Source organism: Microcaecilia unicolor, chromosome 11 (genome assembly GCF_901765095.1).
Source record: "Microcaecilia unicolor chromosome 11, aMicUni1.1, whole genome shotgun sequence".
NCBI lineage: Eukaryota > Metazoa > Chordata > Amphibia > Gymnophiona > Siphonopidae > Microcaecilia > Microcaecilia unicolor.
Window position 1 is genome coordinate 18,889,699 of NC_044041.1, and position 25,501 is coordinate 18,915,199.

At 46.0% G+C, this 25,501-nt stretch overlaps 1 protein-coding gene across 1 annotated transcript in view; it reads left to right on the plus strand.

Annotated features, from left to right (window-relative positions):
- The window catches only part of TTC28 (tetratricopeptide repeat domain 28), a 238,807-nt gene that overhangs the window by 80,064 nt on the left and 133,242 nt on the right, over positions 1 to 25,501 (plus strand). Inside the window, exon 7 of the mRNA XM_030218563.1 lies at positions 16,767 to 16,907. Within this exon, the coding sequence (XP_030074423.1) occupies positions 16,767 to 16,907 (141 nt within the window). The remainder of the gene's footprint in view (positions 1 to 16,766; positions 16,908 to 25,501) is intronic.

The window sequence follows — 25,501 nt, forward strand, 5'->3', positions numbered from 1 at the left end:
AGCCCCCTCCCTACCCATCTTCAAATCCTTGCTCAAAGCCCACCTCTTCAAGGTCGCTTTCGACACCTAACCATTGTACCTCTATCCAGGAAATCTAGACTGCCTCAATCTTGATTGACTGCACTTTTTGTCCTGCAGATTGTAAGCTCCTTTGAGCAGGGATTGTCCTTCTCTGATAAATTGTACAGCGCTGCGTAACCCTAGTAGCGCTTTAGAAATGTTAAGTAGTAGTAGCAGTATAAGAATTATAGGCTTTTAGCATGAAACCCTGGTTTAGGTAAAACCGTTTTCTTATGCAATAAGGAGGAAATTCAGTAAATTCAGTCCAAGGATATATGTTAAATCTAATAGATCTACCACCCAGAAACAGTTCCGTTTTTTCCCGATCCTATCTATGTTAAATCTAATAGATCTACCACCCAGAAACAGTTCCGTTTTTTCCCGATCCTATCTAACCTTACACTATCCAGATTGCAATGGCCTCAAGTACAAATCTACCTACACATCCAGCTTCTCCTTTATAGGTACACAGCTATGGAATGCACGGCCCAAAATCTTAAAATCAACTCAGAACCATCTAAACTTCAGGAAATTACTGAAGACCACCCTGTTCAAGAAGGCTTACCTTCCAGACTTAATTCACGTCTTCATTGCTACAGCAAAATTCATGGACCTTATTTGATCTTTTGTTAGCTTTGTTGTTCAATATGTTACCTATACAATTACTACCGTGTTTCCCCGAAAATAAGACACTGTCTTATATTAATTTTGGCCCCCCAAAATGCGCTAGGTCTTATTTTCAGGGGCTGTCTTATTTTTCGTGGAAACATCGGGGTTGGATCGGGGTTGGCCCGCCCGCCCTCCGTCGCTCCCGGAACTAACCTTAAATGCCTCCTTTCACCTTCGCGAGGGTGGGGCACGGAAGGAAGGAGAGGTCTGTCCTGCTGCTGCTTGCTGCGAAGGTGAAAGGAGGCGTTTAAGGTTAGTTCCGGGAGCGACGGAGGGTGGGTGGAGGGGGGGCCCGGTGACCTCGGGTGAGGGGGGGGGCGGCCCGGGGGCGGCCTTGTCCGGCTCTCGGCGGCCCTGCTTTCAAACAAAAATTTGCTAGGTCTTACTTTCGGGGGAGGCCTTATATCTACCAATTCAGAAAAACCTCTACTAGGTCTTATTTTCGGGGGATGTCTTACTTTCGGGGAAACAGGGTATCTTACTATTACATTGTTTAATTGTATATTACTGAACTGTAGCCTGCCCTATGGTACTGTGTAAGCCACATTGATCCTGCAACTAGTGGGACAATGTGGGGTATAAATGTGTTAAATAAATACATACATTGCGTCCAAAGTTAGGTGCTGGAATGATCCGTGCTAAGCTAGTATTCTGTAGAGAGGGCTTTTCCCCCAGATTCTATATAGCACGCCACGCCTAGAGATCCGCTCCAAAATCCAAGCGGACACAAAATGCATAACTTAACAAGCTAATGAGCGCTGATAACAGCACTTAACATGCAATAATGAGCACTAATTGGCACTAATTAGAATTTAGTTGCACAACTCGGTAAGCATATTCTGTAACGAAGTGCGCCAAACGTTTCAAGCGCGCAGGCAAAAAGAGTCGTGGTTATAGGCAGGGAAATGGGCATTTCACGGGCATTCTGAAATTTATGTGCGTAGTTATAGAATATGAACCAGTGCGCGTGAATCTACGCAATGGGATTTCAACTACGTTTTCGTTGGTGTAAATGGATGTGCGTAGTTTTATTTATTTATTTATTTGCTGCATTTGTATCCCACATTTTCCCACCTATTTGCAGGCACAATGTGGCTTACATTATTCCGTAATGGCGATCGCCATTTCCGGAATGAGAAATACAAAGTGGTATTGCGTTAAAGTTCATTCGTGACAAAGTAACTGAAGCAGTCAAGTATAGAGAGTTCGGTTTTGTCCAGTTCTGTTATGAGTTTCGTTCCATTTAATAACGATCTATGGACTTTTCCTTTAGGAAGCTGTCTAAACCTTTTTTAACTCCGCTAAGCTAACTGCCTTTACCACATTCTTTGGCAATGAATTCCAGAGTTTAATTACACGTTGAGTGAAGAAAGATTTTCTCCGCTTCGTTTTAAATTTACTACATTGTAGCTTCATCGCATGCCCCCTAGTCCTGGTATTTTTGGAAAGCGTGAACAGACGCTTCACATCTACCCATTCAACTCCACTCATTATTTTATAGACCTCTATCATATCTCCCCTCAGCTGCCTTATCTCCAAGCTGAAGAGCCCAAGCCACTTTAGCTTTTCCTCATAGGGAAGTCGTCCCATCCCCTTTATCATTTTCGTCGCCCTTCTCTGCACCTTTTCTAATTCACTATATCTTTTTTGAGATGCGGCGACCAGAATTGAACACAATATTCAAGGTGCGGTCGCACCATGGAGCGATACAAAGGCATTATAACATCCTAATATTTGTTTTCCATTCCTTTCCTAATAATACTTAACATTCTATTTGCTTTCTTAGCCGCAGCAGCACACTGAGCAGAAGGTTTCAACGTATCATCAACGACGACACCTAGATCCCTTTATTGGTCCGTGAATCCTAACATGGAACCTTGCACGATGTAGCTATAATTCGGGTTCCTCTTTCCCACATGCATCACTTTGCACTTGCTCACATTAAACGTCATCTGCCATTTAGACGCCCAGTCTCGTAGTCTCGTAAGGTCCTCTTGTAATTTTTCACAATCCTCCCGCGATTTAAGTACTCGTGCCCAGCTGGTGGCGGTTAGGTGAACAAATGCAGGTATTCTATAACATCCTGCCTAATTTCTGGGAACACCCCAGCCCACCCATGGCCACACCCCCTTTGGAGTTATGTGCAATACATTTAGGTGTGCATGCTATAGAATAGGGCGTAGGGCATATCCAAGTGTAACTCCTAATTACTGCCAATTAAGTGCTTGTTAATGCCAATAATTGATTGCGATCACCTAGCTAATTAATTTGCGCACCCACTATGGGCCACGTATACAGAATCCGAATGGTAAGAGGGGAATAAATAAAACAATTCTTGAGACACAATAAAGTAGAAACAATGGGGTTGATATTCAGACGGTGGTGCTCGTGTTTTGCTGGCCACTGCCGGTGTTATGCCTGATACTGGGTGAGGAACAGCAAACAGGAAAAACCTCCATGTCAAATCGTCCAATCAGGCAAGAGTAGAGGCTGACCAAAGGACAAATCCAATGCTGGTTAATAGTGCTAAACAGAACAGATGTTTTATTTTTTGATTGGCAAAAAGGACCCGACACGTTCTGTGTTTCGGCGTCACAAAACGCCTGCTTCAGGGGTCACAATAGTAATCGAAGAAGTATTCTGAACAAACAAATTTGCCCAAAGTCATCCGCTCAAGAGAAAATACTGGACAACCAGCGTTCGCCAAAGGAGTCCTTTTTTCCAAAAAACAAATAAACCATCTGTTTAGCACTATCTCCAGCGTTGGATTTGTCCTTTGGCCAGCCTCTACTCTTGCCTGATACTGGACCATGACTGGGCTTCAGCATTCAATTTCCAGAATTGCGGAGCTGCCTAACGCATAGCCAATTGAGTGTGATACTCAGCACTTGACCAGCTATAGGACATCGCATGAAGATAGGACTGATGTTTTTGCGGTCCTATTTATGCAGTGACCTTGGTGGATTAAGTGCTGAATAGAGGCTCTGACAGGGCCGCCGAGAGACTGGGCTGGGCCCAGGGCAAGGCTGCCCCCCCCCCGAGGTTGTCGCTGCCCCCCCCCACACCGAGCCGCAGTCCCCAGTTTCCACCCTGCCACCCCCGGCCCTGTCGACAGTCTCCCGCTGTCTGCCACCGGGCCAGGCCCCCTGCGTTCAAATCACACAGCGCCTCACCTCCATGTGAAAGCGCAGCAGCAGCAGATCGCCTCCCTTGGTGCGGCCCTGGGCTCTGAACACAATATTCGAGGTGCGGTCACACCATGAACTGATACAAAGGCATTATAAGGTCCTCACTTTTGTTTTCCATTCCTTTCCCTTTCTTTCCGAGCACTCTACCAAAACCCTCATCCACACCCTTGTCACCTCTCATTTGGACTACTGCAATCTGCTTCTTGCTGGCCTCCCACTTAGTCACCTCTCCCCTCTCCAGTCGGTTCAAAACTCTGCTGCTCTTCTCGTCTTCCGCCAGGGTCGCTTTACTCATACTACCCCTCTCCTCAAGTCGCTTCACTGGCTCCCTATCCGTTTTCGCATCCTGTTCAAACTTCTTCTACTAACCTATAAATGTACTCACTCTGCTGCTCCCCAGTATCTCTCCACACTCGTCCTTCCCTACACCCCTTCCCGTGCACTCCGCTCCATGGATAAATCCTTCTTATCTGTTCCCTTCTCCACTACTGCCAACTCCAGACTTCGCGCCTTCTGTCTCGCTGCACCCTACGCCTGGAATAAACTTCCTGAGCCCCTACGTCTTGCCCCATCCTTGGCCACCTTTAAATCTAGACTGAAAGCCCACCTCTTTAACATTGCTTTTGACTCGTAACCACTTGTAACCACTCGCCTCCACCTACCCTCCTCTCTTCCTTCCCGTTCACATTAATTGATTTGATTTGCTTACTTTATTTATTTTTTGTCTATTAGATTGTAAGCTCTTTGAGCAGGGACTGTCTTTCTTCTATGTTTGTGCAGCGCTGCGTACGCCTTGTAGCGCTATAGAAGTGATAAATAGTAGTAGTAGTAGTAGTCTCTTGTAACCAGAGCTAATATTGTGATGTCATAATGCCTCAGGCCACCAATAAGAGCCAACCTCATCAGCGATGTCACAATGGCTTGATTGTCCTATACTTGGCTCACTTTTATTACATAGCTCTTTGAGCAGGGACTGTCTTTCTTCTATGTTTGTGCAGCGCTGCGTACGCCTTGTAGCGCTATAGAAATGCTAAATAGTAGTAGTAGTAGTAATAATACCTTTTGAAAACATATACACAACAATTGAAGTCTTTTATTCCTTCTGTCTGTTTTCTGCTTCCAATGTTCCTCTTTTCACCTTCCCTAGGTTAGATACATTATTCAGGTAGGTTCTGCACCATAATCACATGTCTGATGCTCCAATGAATCTTACCTAACTTTGTTACTGCAGTAAATTTGTGGTCACAGAACACTGCCTCTTTTTCCCTCTTTTTATTTTCAAGAATTATTCACAATAGTGTTTAATTTTAAGTGGTGAAATTATGTCTCTTGGCTAGAATGAGTCTCTGTTCTGCATCAGGAGTTAAACAGAGCATCAGACTTATGAAAACAAACCTTAATTAGGCTTTTTACATTATGAGGCTATGAATGTATTTGCTAACCAGAGCAGAGAGCAGCCCAGATGTGTGCAAATATACAGCTGAATATTTCTATTTGGTTTTCACATGTTTCAGACATAAAGGGCCAGATTATATGATACGATGCATATGGGAGAAGTCCAAAAAGTACCGATATGATAAAGGCAACATAGGTGCCTATTGGGCTCATTTTCAAAACAGAAAAGTGTCTAAAAAGTGGCCTAAAGCAGCATTAGGACGTTTTTCTCACAAAAGCTTCCAAATCAGTATTTTCAAAACCTATTTCTAGATGTTTTTCTATGAAGTCCGTCAGAAGTGCGTCCAAATCTCAAGGAGACGTGTCAGGGGTGCGTTCAGGCTGGGACTTGAGCGTTCCTAAGACTTAGACGTTTTTCAGCCATAATGGAACAAAACAAAACCTTCCAGGACTAAAGCTAAGATGTTTTGAGTTAGACCTGTTTTTATAACAAATAATTCACAAAAAGGTGCCCTAAATAACCAGATGACCACTGGAGGGAATCAGGGATGACCTCCCCTTATTCCCCCAGTGGTCACTAACCCCCTCCCTCCCCAAAAAAATGTTTTGAAGAACATTACTTGCCATTTTGTAAGAATACTGCTATATAGATGTCTTTGTCCCTTGTTTCTCCCTTTTCAAAACTAGGACATTTCAGTGTGTAAAATGGATGTTCATCTGGACGTTTGCAGCGTACGGTCGTCCGTCTCACATATTCTTGAAAAGGCTTTGTCCAGTTCAAAACTACATGTGAGTTGGACATCTGTTTGGGATGTTCTGACTTGGATGTCCTTTCAAAAATGCCCCTCCTCGTGTCTTAATAAAATAGGCACCCAAAACCAGCCTTTCTAGTGAAATACACCCGCTTTGAAGTTGGTACCCTATACGTGTAGATGTAACTAATACAAACAATGTGCCAGACTGGAGATGGAAACTTCTTGAACTGTATTGATTCATAAATAGGAAAACACCCCACTAGGGGGCATCAGCACAGTTTTGAATCTCGGTGCAGTCCCGGGCAGGAGCAGAAGGGAACCACTCCCACTCGGATGCGGGGGTGTTGGGGAGAGGGTTGGGCTTTGGAGGGAGTAGCTTCTCACAAGGAGGTAGGGTGATTGCATTCGAGGGGCAGGGTTTTTGCATTTGGGGGATTGGATGAAGAGGGTTGGGAGGATGGATGAGTTCACTGCGGGGGGGATAAGATAGAAGGGAGGTCGAGGGGGATGGAAGATTTCACTGCTGGGGAGGGAGATAAGATTGAAGGGGATGAAAGATTTCACTGTGGGGGGATTAGATGGAAGGGTGTTGGAGGGATGGATGATTTCACTGGGGGAGGGGGGAATAAGATGGGTAAGAATGTGTGCTAGCATCCATCAATGAGATTTTCCAAATTATATTAAATATGTATTTTTAAATGTTGGATGAGATGGGGACCATAGTATGGGGAGAAAGGGAGTCGAATGGGACAGGATTTGGATGTACATAAGTATTGCCATACTGGGAAAGACCAAAGGTCCATCAAGCCCAGCATCCTGTTTCCAACAGTGGCCAATCCAGGTCGCAGATACCTGGCAAGATATCAACAGCATAGATGAAAACAGTGAAGCCAAGTGAGAGAATCAATAATGCAAGAGGAAACAGGAAAATGTTGGAAATCAATAGGACTCAGAATAGATCCCCAAGGAATGCCCGAGACAAGGGAAAAGGAGCCAGAGGGGCAGTGAACAAAGAATGATCTGTTGGTAAGTTAAGATTGGAACCAGGCAAGTGCTGTCCCCCAGATACACAGGTCAGCCAATCACTGAAGAAAAATTTTATGTATGTTCGTTGTTACCTGCTGCAGAAAAATCAAGAGAAATGAGCAAAGCATTCCTGCCTCCATTCAGAATAAGTTTAATACTACTTATGAGACTCAAAAGAGAGCGTTCACTGGGGTGGTGAGCCTGAAAAACCATTAAATGCAAATGATCACAGCCGTATTAATTATGGATATCTCGAAAGCCTGACTCTTGTTGTAATATATCACACGTCTCTCATGAGACTTTTTAAGTAGATACTGCTTGAATGCGACTCCTGATGGCTGAAGTCAGATCTTACGCTTTCAAGGTTCTAGATGGACCCCCTAGTCCTCGGCCCATGGGCTTGAGGACTGGCACTGCAGTGAGCAGTCTATGCATGCTGAGGGCAGAGGGATATAAAATTATTTCAAAATGTCCCCAGGTGGTTGCAAATGAAGGTTCATCATACCAGATCCCAGCCCTGGTTCTAACTGAACCTGGAAGTTAAAATAAATGGTTGACAAGAGAAGTGTCTAGCGAAACGGCTTTATCTTACATAAGTACATGAGTGCATAAGTATTACCATATTGGGAAAGACCAAAGGTCCATCGAGCCCAGCATCCTCTTTCCAACAGTGGCCAATCCAGGTCACAAATACCCGGCAAGATCCCAAAAATGTACAAAACATTTTATACTGCTTATCCCAGAAATAGTGGATTTTCCCCAAGTCCATTTAATAACGGTCTATGGACTTTTCCTTTAGGAAGTCGTCCAACCCTTTTTTAAACTCCGCTAAGCTAACCGCCTTTACCACATTCTCTGGCAACGAATTCCAGAGTTTAATTACACGTTGAGTGAAGAAACATTTTCTCCGATTCGTTTTAAATTTACTACATTGTAGCTTCATCGCATGCCCCCTAGTTCTAGTATTTTTGGAAAGCGTAAACAGACACTTCACACCTACCCGTTCAACTCCACTCATTATTTTATAGACCTCTATCATATCTCCCCTCAGCCGCCTTTTCTCCAAGCTGAAGAGCCCTAGCCGCTTTAGCCTTTCCTAATAGGGAAGTCATCCCATCCCCTTTATCATTTTCGTCGCCCTTCTCTGCACCTTTTCTAATTCCACTATATATTTTTTGAGATGCAGCGACATCTTTGAGCAAATATATTCTGTGTGGTTTTCATCCAGAAATGTGTTTTCATTCAAATAACTTTGTAGTGGCCCTTTTATTAAGCCATGTAGGCACCTACACGCGCCCAACACTTGTCAAACACGCGTCAGTTTGGATTTACCGCCTGGCTACAGCATGGCCCGGGCTGTAATTTCGTTTTATACGCACGTCCACTACACTTTTTATTTTCCGGCGGAATCCTGGCAGTAATCGTCATTCTACACGTATAGACTATTACCGCACGGTTAACGCGTGAGACCTTACCGCTAAGTCAGTGGGTGGTGGTAAGGTCTCAGACCCAAAATGGACGCGCGCCAATTTTTTTATTTTGCCACACGTTCGTTTTCTGCAAAAATTTGAAAAAAAGGCCTTTTTCGCAGGTGTGCTGAAAAATGGATCTGCGCGCACCCAACACATGCGCCTACAACAGCTCAGACCATTTTTCAGCATACCTTAGTAAAAGAACCCCTTCATCTGCAGAGATATTTCCAGAAACCCGTTGCTGTGTATGCCAACTTATCTTTCTAGTTTAAAAAATGATTTCAAATTATTCTGCTGAAAAAAAATATATGATCAACAAAACAAATACACCACTGAATCCCATTAATTTTTACTGCAGGAAGATGCATTAAGTGAACGATAAAGCAGAAAAATGTAATATTCTGTGAGTTTTCTTGGTGGCTGAAATTATTGGATTATTAATTTTATTTCCTCTATCCTTCTGTCTGATGCTGTCTAAAACTGTCTGAAACTGAACATGTCCAAGACTGAGCTCATCGTCTTTCCACCAAAACCCACTTCTCCTCTTCCTCCACTTTCTATCTCAGTGGATAACACCCTCATCCTCCCCGTCTCATCTGCCCGCAACCTCGGAGTCATCTTCGACTCCTCCCTCTCCTTCTCGGCACACATCCAGCAGATAGCCAAGACCTGTCGCTTCTTCCTCTTCAACATCAGCAAAATTCGCCCTTTCCTCTCGGAACACACCACCCGAACTCTCGTCCACGCTCTCATTACCTCCCGACTTGACTACTGCAACTTACTCCTCACCGGACTCCCACTTAGCCATCTATCCCCCCTTCAATCTGTTCAGAACTCTGCTGCACGTCTTATATTCCGCCAGAACCGATATACTCATATCACCCCTCTCCTCAGGTCACTTCACTGGCTTCCAATCCGATACCGCATTCAGTTCAAGCTCCTCCTTCTTACCTACAAATGTACTCAATCTGCTGCCCCTCACTACCTCTCTACCCTCATTTCCCCTTATGTTCCCACCCGTAACCTCCGCTCACAGGACAAATCCCTCCTCTCAGTACCCTTCTCCACCACTGCCAACTCCAGGCTCCGCCCATTCTGCCTCGCCTCACCCTATGCCTGGAACAACCTTCCTGAGCCCCTACGTCAAGCCCCCTCCCTACCCATCCTCAAGTCTCTGCTTAAAGCCCACCTCTTCAATGCTGCCTTCGGCACCTAACTCTTACCTTCAGGATATCCGGACTGCCCCAAATTGACTGCCCCCATCGTATCGTCTACTCACTTGTCCTTTAGATTGTAAGCTCTTTGAGCAGGGCCTGTCCTTTTATGTTAAATTGTACAGCGCTGCGTAACCCTAGCAGCGCTATAGAAATGTTAAGTAGTAGTAGTAGTAAAACAGTTTCTTTTCTTAAATCACTCACTGAGATATGTCCAACACCCTGCATACTCCTGTAGCAGTGACTTGGACAGGGTAAATGCAACCCCCTCCCTACTGGCCTGTGAAGTTTTTAATTCTTTAGAGGCCCTTTTACAAAGCCACGTAGGCGCCTGCGCGCACCCAACGTGCGCCAATTCGGAACTACCGCCTGGCTACGCGCATTGGGCTGGAATCCACGGTTCCAAGCAGCTTCAGAACGTTGGAGACCCCTGACGCAGGTGCGGCGGCACCAAAACACAGCCCGTGTCGGGTCTTTCTTCAAGCAAAGTTCACCATTAAAAGTTTTTTTATATGAAAAAACTGTGTTCCCTTTTGTTTTTAAAGGCCCTTTGTGCTGTTTTTTTTTTTGCTTGGTTTGGTTTTGTACTTAGTTCCCTCTCTTTGTTATATTACGCACATTGGAAAATAATTTTTATTTTCTACCGTGTGGCGCTAACCGGGTGGTAAACAGCAGTGTACGCGTGCTGACGATTACCGCCCGGTTAACGGGCGAGACCTTACCCCGCTACATCAAAGGGCGGCATTTAGGTCTCAGGCCCGGACGCGTGCCAAGTTTTATTTTTTCTGCACGTCCATTTCAGCCAAAAAAAGGAAACAGGGAAACGGTGCATTGATATCAATGCATTGTTTTGATTTTTCTTTTAATGCAAATGAGCCATCTTAACCAGCTCTGGTGGTGTTAAACCCTTATCCGGCTGCATTCTGCGAAGTATTTGCTGATTTGGGCCAGGTGAAAAGAGGAAAATGAGCAGAGCCGCAGTGGGCCTCCTCCTTGCCGATCTGTTTCCAGCTGTTTTCAAACACAAGAATAGTGGGAGAAGTTGGGTTGATTGTGCATAAGTTGATCGGAGCATTGAAAGAGATAAGATATCTTGCAGCATTCTCAGGGGGGCGGATTTACTGGTGCCAGTTCATGAAAGCCCCGGTAAAATAGAAAGCTAAAAACAAGCTGGCTTTTGATCAGGACCTCCTATAAACTGAAGGCATTGTCACGATTACAGCTGACGGATAACATATGCTGAGAGAGGAAGCTCTTAATGAGCTACTCATTTGTGTCTTAAAAAAAAAAAATCTTTGTATGAAGATAAATTCTCATTAAATGACAGCATTTTGATTTGGTTAATCACACAGCGCTGAGGTGTGATGAGGCATCTGAAGAGTTGCCCCCGCTGGCTTTGTTGTGTGGATTCCACAAGAAATCGTCTCTCTCTCTACGTTTTATTGCAGCATGCTCAGAAATCAACCAATTTTGGAATGAGGTTGGCTATATATATATACATCCATATAAACGACTACTACAATTAGCAACTTCCATTTTTAGATATCTTTTTAAATGTTTAAAAAAAACAACCCTGAAATCTTAACTTCGCAGATTAACACTAGAACCATTTACAGAAACAGAGGGCTAAACCCTCCCATCTACTACACAATTCCCCCCTACCCAACACACCTAGTCTGGTCTGGTCACTGCAGTACAGGGTTGCCAACTGGATCCAGATTTGGCCAACAGGGTTGATCCAGTCCTGGGTTTATTCCACTGCAGGGACGGACTGACAGTGATCTGGGACCCCGGGCAGTAAAGATCATTGGGCCACCCTGGTTGCCTACCACTCCCGCCGCCACCATGCTGCCTCCCACACATTTCAGCCCCCCCTACCGCCGCCACTGCTGCCAACCACCCTCTCTCACACTATACTCCCCCGAGCCTCAGTGGACCCCTTCCTGGTCCTACCTTGAAGGACCCTGGTGGTCTTCTGCCTTCTTCAGGGGCAGGAAAGAACCCTACTCTTTCCTGCCCACTATTGCTATTCTGCCCAGCGTCACCGTGTTTTCAAAATGGGTGCCGAGACTTCCTTTAGTAGTCTTGCATGACTGCTGCAGGGAGTCTCGGCAGCCATTTTCAAAACACAGCAGGGGTCGATATTCAAAGTGATTTAACCATGTAATGTGCATAGTATTTTATCTGCTTTGTTTTTCCTGTTTGACATTGTCATTTTTTTTCTTCCTTTCTTCTCTCAGTTAGGACATTGTGCCACTGCCTAGACAGCTATTGATTAGACAATATATCAAAGATGAAATGAACTTGGTCACGTCACGTTACACCTATTTTGATGAAACAGCACGTATTATTTTTAAAACTAGTAAAAAAGGCCCGTTTCTGACACAAATGAAACGGGCGCTAGCAAGGTTTTCCTCGGAGTATGTATGTTTGGGAGAGTGTATGTGAGAGTGACTGTTTGAGAGTCAGAGTGAAAGTGTGAGTGTGTGAGAGAGAGAGTGAGTCTGGGTGTGAGTGTGTTTGTGAGAGAGTGTGTGCAAGTGTGTATGTGAGACACAGTGTGATAGAGAGTGTGTGTGTGTGGCCATCCATGCTCCTCTGTCCCCTGCCCCCAGCTATTGATTAGACAATATATCAAAGATGAAATGAACTTGGTCACGTCACGTTACACCTATTTTGATGAAACAGCACGTATTATTTTTAAAATATTATGCTGGGTGTTTAAGGTGTTTAATAATATTTATTTTCCTCATTTTCATTTCCATTGTCAACTTCTTCGTCTCAAGTTATTGATTCCTATCTTATTTAATTTCCATCTTTTGTAAAAGTTAAGTTTAAAAAGTCTTTGCGTAAAAACACTTTTCTTAAAATCTGGCGTGCATATATAGATTCCCCGTCCCCTGGAGGGAGGAGTTTGGTGCTAAATGTGTTGTAATACCTATTAGGAGGAAGATATCTACTCAGTGTAAACGGGAGGGGGGGTGGGGTGGGTAGGGGATAGAGGAGGGTGGGAGGGGTTAGGAGGGGTAGATTAAGTTAGGTTTTGGAGGGAGAGAAGAGGAGGGTAAGGGGCAAGTAAGGGGGGGTTTTGCGCACATATTAAGGAATAAATTGACATTTGGCTCTGTGATGGTTTAGCAAACTCGCATTTAACGCTGATGTTGAGAGTTGAAGTACGGAGTGTATGGATACAATGAAAATCTCTGTTGTTAATATCATCACCTAAACAACTAAATGTTGAAATATAATATGTCGCTGGGGGGGGGGGGGGGGGGGGGGGAGGGGGATGAAGGATTTATTTCGGAAATTTGGCGACTGTGTAAGGTATTGTATAATATTTGATTACTTGTACATTTTTTTATTTTTTGTAATGGTGACGCTGTTGTTATGTTTTAGTCATCAATAAAAATGTTAAAAATTAAAAAGTCTTTATTAGCTTCATTTGCTTATCAAACAGTTTCTTTACCTGCTGAGCCTAAAAAGATTCCCATTTATTTGCTTTTTCATAAGCAATTGAAGGCGTATTTCTTTAAGAAAGTCTTTTATTTAGCTGGCTGTTTTATTGATGCTCCGTCTCTTTTAATCTGTTATCATTGCATAATTCAATCTTGATATTTTCTGCTTTAAACCTGCACTTGGAATTTGGTGGACTACAAGCACCATTACCATTACCAACTTAAGAGCCCGATATTCAGTCCACAGCGATCAGCATATTTCTGACTGCCTCCAGCGTTATCCCCTGAAATTCAACGACGGGCCATGCCCAGGCTCCGGCATCGAATTTCAGGTCTACGGAGCCAGCAAAAACATAGCTGGTTCAGGACCCCGTTTACCAAGCTGCAGCACTGGCGTGGGCACGTGTTTTTTGACGCATGCTGAGGCCCCATTTAACCACAGCAGGTAAAAGGTAGTCTTTCTTTTTTTTAAAGAAATGGCCTGTGCACGTTAGAAGTTCAGTGCACATCGTTACAGAATACGCTTAGCAGGGGCGTAGCCAGATGGTCAAATTTGGGTGGGCCTGAGCCCAAGGTGGGTGGGCATGGAATTCACATCTCCGCCAATCCCCCTCTGGTTTGCTCCTCTCTCCACCCTTCCTTGCCCACAGACCCCAAATATTAAATACTTCAGCAGGCGGGGATCCCCAAACCCTGCTTCCTGAAGATTTCCTCCTCCTCCTCCTCGAGCAGCCAGCACTCTTTCAAACGGCAGCACTTGCCTCGAACTGATGCTGCTACCACCGGCTTGTCGTGCATGCTCAGTGCTTATGCATGTGTGAAAACTGAGCATGTGCAGAAGGGCCGGTCTCCAGGCAAGTGCCGCTGGCTGACATTTGGAAGAGCGCTGGTGCCCAAGGAGAGAAAATCTTCAGCTGGCAAGGTTTGGGGATCACCACCACCACAGCAAAAGTGGCGTAGCCACAGGTGGGCCTCCTTTGGACTCAGGCCCACCCAAAATTGTGACGAGTCCAAAGGAGGCCCACCTGTGGCTACGCCACTGACGCTTAGCGAGTTGTTAAGTGCTGTTATCAGCGCTCATTAGCTTATTATTAAATTACACACGTTGTTATAGAATCTGTGCTGATTTTGGCGCCGATCTCCAGACGCGTTATATAGAATTCAGGGGTAAGCGCTATTATTCAGCCAAGATAGCCAGTTTTCTCACGCTGAATATTAGCGCTTAGCTGACGAACTACCATTTAACCGGCCAGTTGCTCTTCCCGGCCAGTTAAAAATGGTTTGGAATATCGGTGGGATTGCGAGACAGTTTATTTCTAGGTGTTCATGTGTTTACATGGCTCAAAAGGTTTGTAGACTCGAGTCTTGCCTGTTAAAACAGGAGAGTTTGTTTGTTTATAGGTCAAGCATAGCACAGGGCGGAAATGTGCAAGACTTCCCCACAGGGTCATGAGCCTTGAAGCAAAGGGACCACCTCTGGCAGCCATGGGAGAGTGCTGTTACGAGGTCTTTGGCCTTTCTGCTTACACTCACCCCTGGAGTGCCATTTAACACCAGCTGTTATAGTGGCTTCAGTGTTACAGACACTTGTTGGCTGGGAGGTGGGTCAGAAAAAAATTGATGGAAGCTATTAACACCTTTCTGTTCTTCATTAAAAGAGGTATACGGTAATGGCAGCACTTGTAAAATGGCTTTTCTGCCTGCCGACTATTTGGGGAATGAAATTAAAGTATGTCTGTAAATGTTTAACAACAGGCGCTCTCCCTGGTCCACCTCTGCGCCCCACCGTCCACCTCTGCGACCCCCCCAAAATTGCAGAGCTGGCTATAGTCGGGGAGAGAGCCTGGGGGGAGGGGGTGGCAATGCATTACTCCAGGAAAAAAAATTTTAAATGATCCCAGGTTCCAATCTAATTCATGTTTAATGTGGGATAAAATTCCATAAATAAGTAAATAAATATAAACTTTTAATGTTGAGCACCTGATTCTCAATGTGGACATATTCCAAACACTATAATGAAAATAAAATGATTTTTTTTCTACCTTTGTTGTCTGGTGACTTTGTTTTTCTGATCATGCTGGCCCAGTATCCGATTCTGCTGCTATCTGTCCTCTTAACTCCGTTTCCAGGGCTTCCTTTCCATTTATTTCTTTACTTTCCACCTTTCTTCTTCATTTCTTGCCCTACATCCGTAAGTAAAAGCTGGGTCCTACTCCGCAGACTTGACTGTCCAGTGGTTCCAGCTTCTGCCTATTTTCTTCATCCATGTGCAGTTTTTCTCTCTGTTCCCTCATCTCATCTCCTTCCTCACTCTTCCCTCTCCTCCATCCATGTCCAGCATTTCTTCTCTCTCCCTTCCCTTTTCATCCATGTCCAGCAACCCTCCTCTCCCCTGCCCTCCCCTCCATCCACCCATGTCCAGCAACCCTCCTCTCCCCGCTGCCCTCCCTCCATCCACCCATGTTCAGCAACTCTCCTCTCCCCTTCCCTCCCTCCATCCATCCATATCAGCAATTCTCTTCTGTCCCCTGCCCCCCTCTATCCACCCATACCCAGCGATTCTCTTCTCTCCCCTGCCCCCCTCCAGCCACCCATACCCAGCGATTCTCTTCTCTCCCCTGCCCCCCCTCCAGCCACCCATACCCAACGATTCTCTTCGCTCCCCTGGCCTCCCTCCAGCCACCCATACCCAGCAATTATCTCTCCCCTGCCTCGCCTCCAGCCATCCATATCAGCAATTCTCTTCTCTCCCCTGCCCCCCTCTATCCATCCATACCCAGTGATTCTCTTCTCTCCCCTGCCCCCCTCCAGCCACCCGTACCAAGCGATTCTCTTCTCTCCCCTGCCCCCTTCCAGCCACCCATACCCAGCTATTCTCCTCGCTCCCCTGCCCCCCTTCTAGCCACCCATACCCAGCGATTCTCCTCACTCCCCTGATTACCTCCGTCGAAGTGGCCGTGTTATTGAAAGCCCTGCCCATCTCTAGCCTTCCCTTCGAGTTCGTTCCCTCAGAGTCCCGCCCTCGTGGAAAGAGGAAATGACGTCAGAAAGCGGGACTCCGAGGGAACAAACTCGAAGGGAAGGCTAGAGACGGGCAGGGCTTTCAATAACGCGACCGCTCCGACGGAAGTAATCAGGGGAGCGAGGAGAATTGCTGGGTATGGGTGGCTGGAGGGGGGCAGGGGAGCGAGGAGAATCGCTGGGTGGCGCAGACAAACAAGGGCAGTGGTGGGAGTTGAGGTAAACGGGGTAAGCATGGCTTGTGGCGCCCTCCTGCCATGCTTACCTCATTTACCGGAGCCGGCTCGCAAGATGCTACAAAATTTAACAACCGGCTCTTGCGAGCCGGCTCCAGCACACCACTGGGCGCAGCAATGGGCGGGATATGGCAGAGCTGTGGCAGAGAGGGTAGGCTGAGGGTAGGACCTTTATCTTCTGCTGAGTAGGTCAGCCCCTGTGGTAGCTCTGTCAGTAGATGTCATGTGGCCTTTCCCTTGAAAACAGCCCTCTGTTTTCTATTTTCCTTTTGCAGGGCCTGTGCTAGCAGTGAAACCGAGAGTGAGGCCGGGGACCTAATGGACCAGCAGTACGAGGAGATGAACAATAAACTGAACTCCGTCACCGACCCAACTGGATTCCTGAGAATGGTCAGCAGAAACAACCTCTTCAACAGGTGAGAGCTCCACGTGGTTCAACTCATGTTTCATTTCTGGGGTTTTTTTTGGCAGGCAAAGAATTTCATGAATCCAGATTTGGAACGCAACCTAATGAAAACAGTATTCCAGTTTCAAAAGATAAAAGAAATCATTTTTAAGTCAGTTCTCTCCTCTGCGTGACTCTTTTTGGGTAACGGGGAGTAATTCTGCTCATGGTTTAGGTGACTATCCTGCTTATAATTGAAAAAGAAAAACGCCTATATTGCGACCCAAATCGGGAGATAGACGTTTATCTCACAAAAACGAATAAAGCGGTGTAATCGAAAGCCGAATTTGGACGTTTTCAACTGCACTCCGTCGCGGATGCGGACAAAGTTGATGGGGGCGTGTCGAAGGCATGGTGAAGGCGGAACTGGGGCGTGGTTATCGGGCGATCAGAGATGGGCGCCTTTCGCCGATAATGGAAGAAAAATATGCGTTTTTAGCGAGAATTTAGGGCACTTTTCCTGGACCCTGTTTTTCCACGAATAAGGCCCCAAAAAGGGCCCTAAATGACCAGATGACCACTGGAGGGAATCGGGGATGACCTCCCCTGACTCCCCCAGTGGTCACAAACCCCCTCCCACCACAAAATATGCCGTTTCACAACTTTTTATTTTCACCCTCAAATGTCATACCCACCTCCCTGGCAGCAGTATGCAGGTCCCTGGAGCAGTTATTAGGGGGTGCAGTGGACTTCAGGCAGGTGGACCCAGGCCCATCCCCCCCTACCTGTTACAATTGTGCTGCTTAATGCTTAGTCATCCAACCCCCCCAAACCCACTGTACCCACATGTAGGTGCCCCCCTTCACCCCTTAGGGCTATAGTAATGGTGTAGACTTGTGGGCGGTGGGTTTTGAGGGGCATTTGGGGGGCTCAACACACAAGGGAAGGGTGCTATGCACCTGGGAACTCTTTTACCTTTTTTTTGTTTTTGTAAAAGTGCCCCCCTAGGGTGCCCAGTTGGTGTCCTGGCATGTGAGGGGGACCAGTGCACTACGACTCCTGGCCCCTCCCACGAACAAATGCCTTGGATTTATTCGTTTTTGAGCTGGGCGCTTTCATTTTCCATTATCACTGAAAAACAAAAACGCCCAGCTCACAAATTGTCGAATAAAACATGGACGTCTATTTTTTTCGAAAATACGGTTCGGTCCGCCCCTTCACGGACCCGTTCTCGGAGATAAACGCCCATGGAGATAGACGTTTTTGTTCAATTATGCCCCTCTATTGGTACAATTCAGCAACATTGTGCCCTGGGAAACTTGAACTGAACCAGCACTTAAGGCCTCTCTGTGATACATCCTGGAAGAGAGTGCTAAAACAAGGCACATATTAGAATACTAGTAAGAAAGGCCCGTTTCAGAGACTAATGAAACGGGCGCTAGCAATATTTTTATCCCTGGCACTGCGATGATCAAGCTGGCTCCCTCCCTCCGTTGCACCCACATTCAGGCTGGCTGATTGTTTGGTTGCTTCGCTCCCTCCCTCCTTTCTTCAGTCGTTCAGGCTGCCTGCCTGCTCGCCTCCCTCCCTCTCTCCGTCTCACCTTTAGGTTGTGTCCGTTTTTTGCAGCAGCAGCGGCCGGACAGCGAGGGAAGGGTGGCGAGGGGGTTGATGTTGCTGTGGGAGGGGGGGGGCAGGCGGGCATAGCGTCTCGGAGCTTGGAAGGGGAGTCGCTTCCTTTGTGTCTCTCTGTCGTCGTTCCATGAGTGGCAGGCTGGAGGGACGGCATGGGGCAGGCATTGCAGAGCGCAGTACGTTTGTTTTTTTTCATGACCCGCCCTCGACATCATGACGTGTAGACGCGAGGGCGGGGCTGCTGTGCGATGCGATTCGTTGATTGTCATAGCTCCGCCCTCCACGTCATGACGTTGTGACGCGAGGGCGGGGCAGACAGTCCTGTGTGAAAAATCCAAATTTCGATCTACACCACCATGCAAGAGCGGAAGTTGCAGCTTCATTTAGAACGTTGAGGTTGCAAATTATGTCCGGAAGGGGCGTGGCTGTGGGTGGGTCTCTGACTGAGAGTGAGTGAGTGGTGCATGAGGTGAGTGGTGCTGACAGCCTAGCCTACCAACACTGCAGGGCTTCAATGTGTCCCTGCCACAGACTGAGCTTCAGAATGTTCAAGGTGAGAATTATTTATATAGATTGTTGGTTGAGTACGCAAAGGAATGATGACGAAGAAATGCTTAAAATCCACTTGCCTTTCCAAATCCAAGTCCATAGTGAATTACATAGAAACTTTAAGAAATGACGGTGACTCGGATTTATCGGCGGTCACAAAGCTGTAGTACATGGAGAACGACATGTAGGACATAATTATACCATACATGGGAGTCGGGCATTTCTCAATGGAAAGGAGGCTGTGGAAAGAAGAATCATAAGATGAGGGGTGGAAGTGGGCAGCCTCGGTGGAAATCCAGTGAAATATTTCTGTACAGAAAAGGTAGTGGATGCATGGAACAGCCTCGCAGTGGAGGTGGTGGAGATGAGTACAGCGTTTAGAAGCATGGGACAAGCCTGACGTCGGTGCCGGGTAAAAGGGTCGTTATGCTCATATTAGCCCTCTCCCTCAAGCACCCTTATCACCTCTCGCTTAGACTATTGTAACTTGCTTCTCACAGGCTTCCCACTTAGCCATCTCTCTCCTCTTCAATCTGTTCAAAATTCTGCTGCACGACTAATATTCCTCCAGGGTCGTTATGCTCATATTAGCCCTCTCCTCAAGTCACTTCACTGGCTTCCTATCCATTTCCGCATACAGTTCAAACTCCTCTTGTTGACCTATAAGTGCATTCACTCTGCAGCTCCTCAGTACCTCTCCACTCTCATCTCTCCCTACATTCTTCCCCGGGAACTCAGTTCGCAGGGTAAATCTTTCTTATCTGCACCCTTCTCCTCCACCGCTAACTCCAGACTCTGTTTCTTTTTATCTTGCTGCACCATATGCCTGGAATAGACTTCCTGAGCCGGTACGTCAAGCTCCATCTCTGGCCGTCTTCAAATCTAAGCTAAAAGCCCACCTTTTTGATGCTGCTTTTAACTCCTAACCCTTGTTCACTTGTTCAGAACCCTTATTTTATCAGCCTCACTTTAATATTCCCTTATCTCTTGTTTGTTCTGTCTGTCTGTCCTAATTAGATTGTAAGCTCTGTCGAGCAGGGACTGTCTCTTCATGTTCAAATGTACAGCACTGCGTATGTCTAGTAGCGCTTTAGAAATTATAAGTAGTAGGTAGTAGTAGTGTTTGGGATTCCGGAATCTTGCTACTCTTTGGGGTTCCACACAGAATCTTGCTGCTCTTTGGGATTCCGGAATCTTGCTACTCTTTGTCCTTATCTCTTGTTTGTCCTGTTTGTCTGTCCTAATTAGATTGTAAGCTCTGTCGAGCAGGGACTGTCTCTTCATTTTCAAGTGTACAGCGCTGCGTACGTCTAGTAGCACTTTAGGAATGATAAGTAGTAGTAGTAATTTGCCTTTTCCAAGTTTATCTGATTGTTTATATTTATTCTTATATTTGGTTATTTTACTATTGTTATATACTGTTCACAAAATTGTTTTATGTTAAAATGCTGTACGCTGCCTTGGGTGAATTTCTTCATAAAGGCGGTTCATAAATCCCAATAAATAAATAAAATAACATCATTTATTTCACATGCATAAAATGGCATGTATAAAAAAAAAACAATTTGCATGCATAAATGGATTGAAGTTAATAAATGCACATCTCTAGTAAATGGTACCTGGCAATGTGAGCTGCTGGCCAGAACCCCCCGAGGAACAAGCAGACTGCTGATTAAACACAAACCTTCAAAGCATTCTGTGACTTTTAGCTTTATAGAGAAAAACAAGATTAGGTACATTGTAAAAAAAAAAGTGCATTGAATTGTGAGTTAAAAGCACGCTGGCTTTGCCCTTTTGAGAAAGGCCCTCCCTCCCCTGTATGAGCTGTGCCCGGGACCCTGAAATCTATAATCTACACCTGCCTCTTGCCTGTTCGCAGTGTGTGTTGGCTGTGGATTGTAATTACTAGCGTCCTGCGGTGGCGATATAAACTGCGTTCCTCTTACAGCCCTGTTCCTTTTCTCCAAGGGAAAGCACTGCAGTTCTTTCCAGGCCTCCATTTATTTTCTGTTTTATATAACCTGCTTTTGCCTTTGTCAACAAAGAGGTGTGCTAGAGGGTTGTTTCTGCACCCATTAGAATAAAATATTTAAGTGGATGCAGTACCTGGTAGCTTTCTGAAAATATGAGCTCACCTGTGTTGATTTGTTTCTTTATTTTCCTTCTAATATCTCTCCTTCTTGCATATTTCTTTATAAGGTTTCCTGTTTTTATTATTCATTTCTTGTAACATTTCATGTCAAAACTTTGCAGTATGTAAAAGGTTATCGGAATATTGCATTAGCATGAGTGGCTGTGATTAAACAAAGACAATCAAACAAACAGTGGATCCAATGAAAGTCCTCTCACAGCTGATGTCTTTCTAAACAAGGTTTTTATTCAAATCAATAAAACAACCCGACACCTGATGTGTTTCGGCCGAGAAGGCCTGCGTCAGGGGTCTATTAATTCTTAATGCGAAATACCTTGTAAATCAGATGACTCTCAGTACGTTAATTGTTAACAGAGATATTGTATGCGATGCGTCACTACACCTATCTCTGCCACATGCTGTATGTCGGTTTTCAAAAAAAACCCGGAAGGATTAAACAAAGTCAACTCAGCTCTGTATACAAACTGACCCTTCATGCACGTCGGGGTTCGCTCTGTTTTCATATGATATACAGGATGGAGGCTGCTGGCTTGGCACACACATACACCGGCAGCTTGCTGTTAACACATGATAGGAGGGAAGAACTAAGGCATTTAGATGGAAGATGATATATGACAGCACTGGTGTAGCCAGGAGTGTTTTACAGGGGGTGCATCTCCCCCTCCCCCCCCTGGTGCTGCCACCACCCTCATCTCCCCTCCCTTAACATCCTCTCTGCTGCAGTGACCTGGACAGCAGCATTTATAGGCTGCCTGCAGCGGGACTTCCTCCCTGAACTGTCTTATCCTTCACAAAACAGGAAGTTGCATCAGAAGGGGCGGGACAGTTCAGGGAGGAAGTCCTGGTGCAGGCCGCAGGAAGCCTGTGAGTGCCGCTGCCCGGGTGAAGACTGCAACAGAGAGGATTTTAAGGTGGGAATGGGGAGCCAGGTCTCACAAGGGGTGTGTACATAACACATGCTCCTAGTTTAAATACACCACTGCATGACTGTAAAATTTTGAGTAGTTGGAAGGAAAGGATTTCCTAAGTACTCCTTCTGACAACTGGCACATTCAATTACTGTATTCCATTTTCAAACATCATGTTTATATGGATGCAGAATAGGTGTACAAACAAAAAAAACCAACACTGGGCCTTCAAGACTGAGACAACAGGAGTATTTTATTGACAATTGACCTGACACGGACCGTGTTTCGGCGTGAAACAACACCTGCCTCAGGGGTCCTAAACTGTATGTCCAATGCCTCTGAAGACAAATAAGGAAAGTCTATGAAATCAAGCGTTCCTTCGTGAAGGACAGCCGCGATTTAGGAAAAAAAAACTCCTGTATTAGCCTTGTTTTTCAGCAAAAACAGCTTCAGAGGCATTGGACATACACTTTACCTCTAAAACCGGACCCCTGAGGCAGGCGTTGTTTCACGCCGAAACATGGCCTGTGTTGGGTCAGTTGTCAATAAAATTACTCCTGTTGTCTCAGTCTTGAAGGCCCAGTGTTGCTTTTTTTGTTTGTCTACTTCCTATGTATGCTGTATACCCTCTCTGTTTGGCTTGCAGAATAGCTGTGACATTTGTATTTCAAGCAGATATAGACAATGTTTCCTAGAATGGGGTAGATTAAATAAATGGCACCCAGTGTAAGAGTGGGGTTCTTTCCTGCGCTAAAGAGGAGATTCTATATATGGAAAATTAGTGCTGAAATTAGTGCCGACTAAGCGTATTCTATAAGGTGCCGATTATACTTAGTTGATATTTCAGCGCCGATACATGCATGCATCCATTAATGACAACAAAAAGCTTGTGTAAATCTGAGCCCGTAGATTTAGGCGCACTGGGCCATATTCTGTAACTAGGCTCCTAAATTTTTAAACCCCCATTTCCCTGCCCTGTAAAGGGGTCCGCTTCCTCCACTCTGGGTTGAGGCCGGCTGCCCGGTTAGGCTCACAGGTTTCCAGCAAAGAACCAGACTGCCATACGGACTTAAGACCAAAGCGCTTTATTCTCAATTCAGTTCCGCTCGCAAAATTGAAATGCAGTTCACAAACAGGGTTCAGGCCGGGTTCCTAACTCCAGCCAACATTCAGTTCCTTAACAGTTCAGGCCCACTTCCTTTGCACGACCTTCCCCTCTCCCTCAGAAGGGCTCAGTCAAAGTTCAGCCTGCTGTTCTATACATCAGTGGCGTAGCCACAGGTGGGCCTGGGTGGGCCAGGGCCCACCCACTTAGGGCTCAGGCCCACCCAACAGTAGCACACGTTTAGCGGTAGCTGGTGGGGATCCCAAGCTCCGCCAGCTGAAGACATCCCCTCTGATAGTAATTTAAACGCTACTCTCCACGATACTGGCACCTGCGCATTCTCAGTTTTCAGCGCATGCCTACTGCAGACTGCCAAGGTGGAAAGAAGCGTTTTCCCGCCAGCTCAGATATTTTTCTGGTGGGGGTTGGGAAGAACACTTGGTGCCCACCCATTTCTTGCCTAGGCCCACCCAAAATCTGTTGTCTGGCTACGCTCCTGCTATACATCCCAATAATTCAACCCTTTCACAAACAGTCTCTTCAAAGGTAACCACTACTTAATGCCCCTGTCCTCTTCACAGGACCCTGGAGGACCCTGTACCAAACAGGGCTGGCTCCTACCTTACAGCACCACACCCCTGTGGCCTCTCACACTGCCTTGATTTGTCCATGCTATTTTCAGTCCTTGTTCGAAAACTTTTGAAGTTGTTATCGAAGCCCTTGATAGGCTCCATTCCAGCCCATCCAAATCTATCCGGCCACGATCAAGGCACAGACCCTAGAAGTCTTCCCCGTACTGGCTTTGCTTCCCAATTACCGGTATTGCAACCTAAAAGGATTATAGTGGGATTTGAACCCGTGTCCCTTGGTTTACAGTCCAACTCTACTAACCTCTAGACTTCTTCTCTTTACTGCACATCTGGGTCCAGTTACTGGTGCTTTGAATAAAGGACTCTTTTACTTCATCCCGTTGGCTGGTTGTGTTTCGTGGCATCCTCGACTCTTGCTTTGGACTACACATAGAAGTTTCTACTTGTTTGTAGTGGCATAGCTCTGGGGGGCCTGGGCACCCTCAGATTGGCTCCGGAGCCCTTGATTTGGCTGGTGGGGCTCCCCAATCCCTGCCAGCTAAAGCGTTTGTCCCGCGCTGGTCTCTCATTGCCTGGCGCCCTGTCCTGTTTTCAGTCGCTGTGCACGCTCGTTTTAATGAAACTGCGTATGCTCACTCACGCGCACAGCGAGTGGTGGGGGGAGCGTCGGGGGGGGCAGAAGTGGCGGCAGGAGGGCAGCGGCACTGAGGTGGAAGCGGCCACGGGGGAGCGGAAGTGGTAGCGGGAGGGTGGGCCAAAATGTGCCCCCTCCCCCCCACCTATCCAGGTCTGGCTACGCCCCCGCTTGTTTGTGTTTTTGGCTTCGCTGTTGAGCCAGCACCATCTTGTATCCCTAGGTTCACATCACGTAAGCTTGTTGCAAAAGGCATTTTGTACGGTATCAGACATTTTATCTTGGACCTGTACGATCATAGTGAACGAGGTCTGAAAAGCAACCGAAAGAATCTTAGCTGTCAGGGGATCACGGCGATTGCTCTTACCTATAATAAGTGCCAAAGAGGAAAAAGCTTCCTATGGAAGGATATAAAAAAGTGAAAATGAACATTTAAAGTGGCCCTAAAAAGGTGAGAAAAAAGATATTTACACCATAAACAAGGGGGTGATTAGCAACCTGTATATCAGCAAGACCTGCCAGATAGAGGGGTGACTGTGGTTGAACAGTGCGAGAATTTAGTACGTGGATGTTGCTTGTTTAATACACAACACATCAGGTCATTGTAGGCAGCCGTACTTCAGGACTTGATAGAAAATGTTTTCTCCAGAAGTATAAATAAAGGACTAATCATACAGCACTATCCCCCCCCCCCCCCCCCCGATACTCAAAAGCATTTAACTGGCCAGGATTGGCACTGACTATCCGTGATTTTCAGCCTCACTTTAGCAGTTATATTTGGCTACGTGAATGCATCAGATATCTTTGGCCGCTTTGAACATAACTGGCTACGTCCAAACCTGCCAAAATAAACCGGATATTCAATGCGCTCACTTAAGGAGCTAGCCGGGCTGACTCCCGAGGTCTGAATATCAGATTTGTTTATCATAATAGATACATTGACTAGATCAAGTCCAGTCCTGGAGCGCCCCTTGCCAGTCAGGTTTTCAGACTATCCACAATGAAAGGGAAAGGGAAATGGGACTTGATATACCACCTTTCTGAGGTTTTTG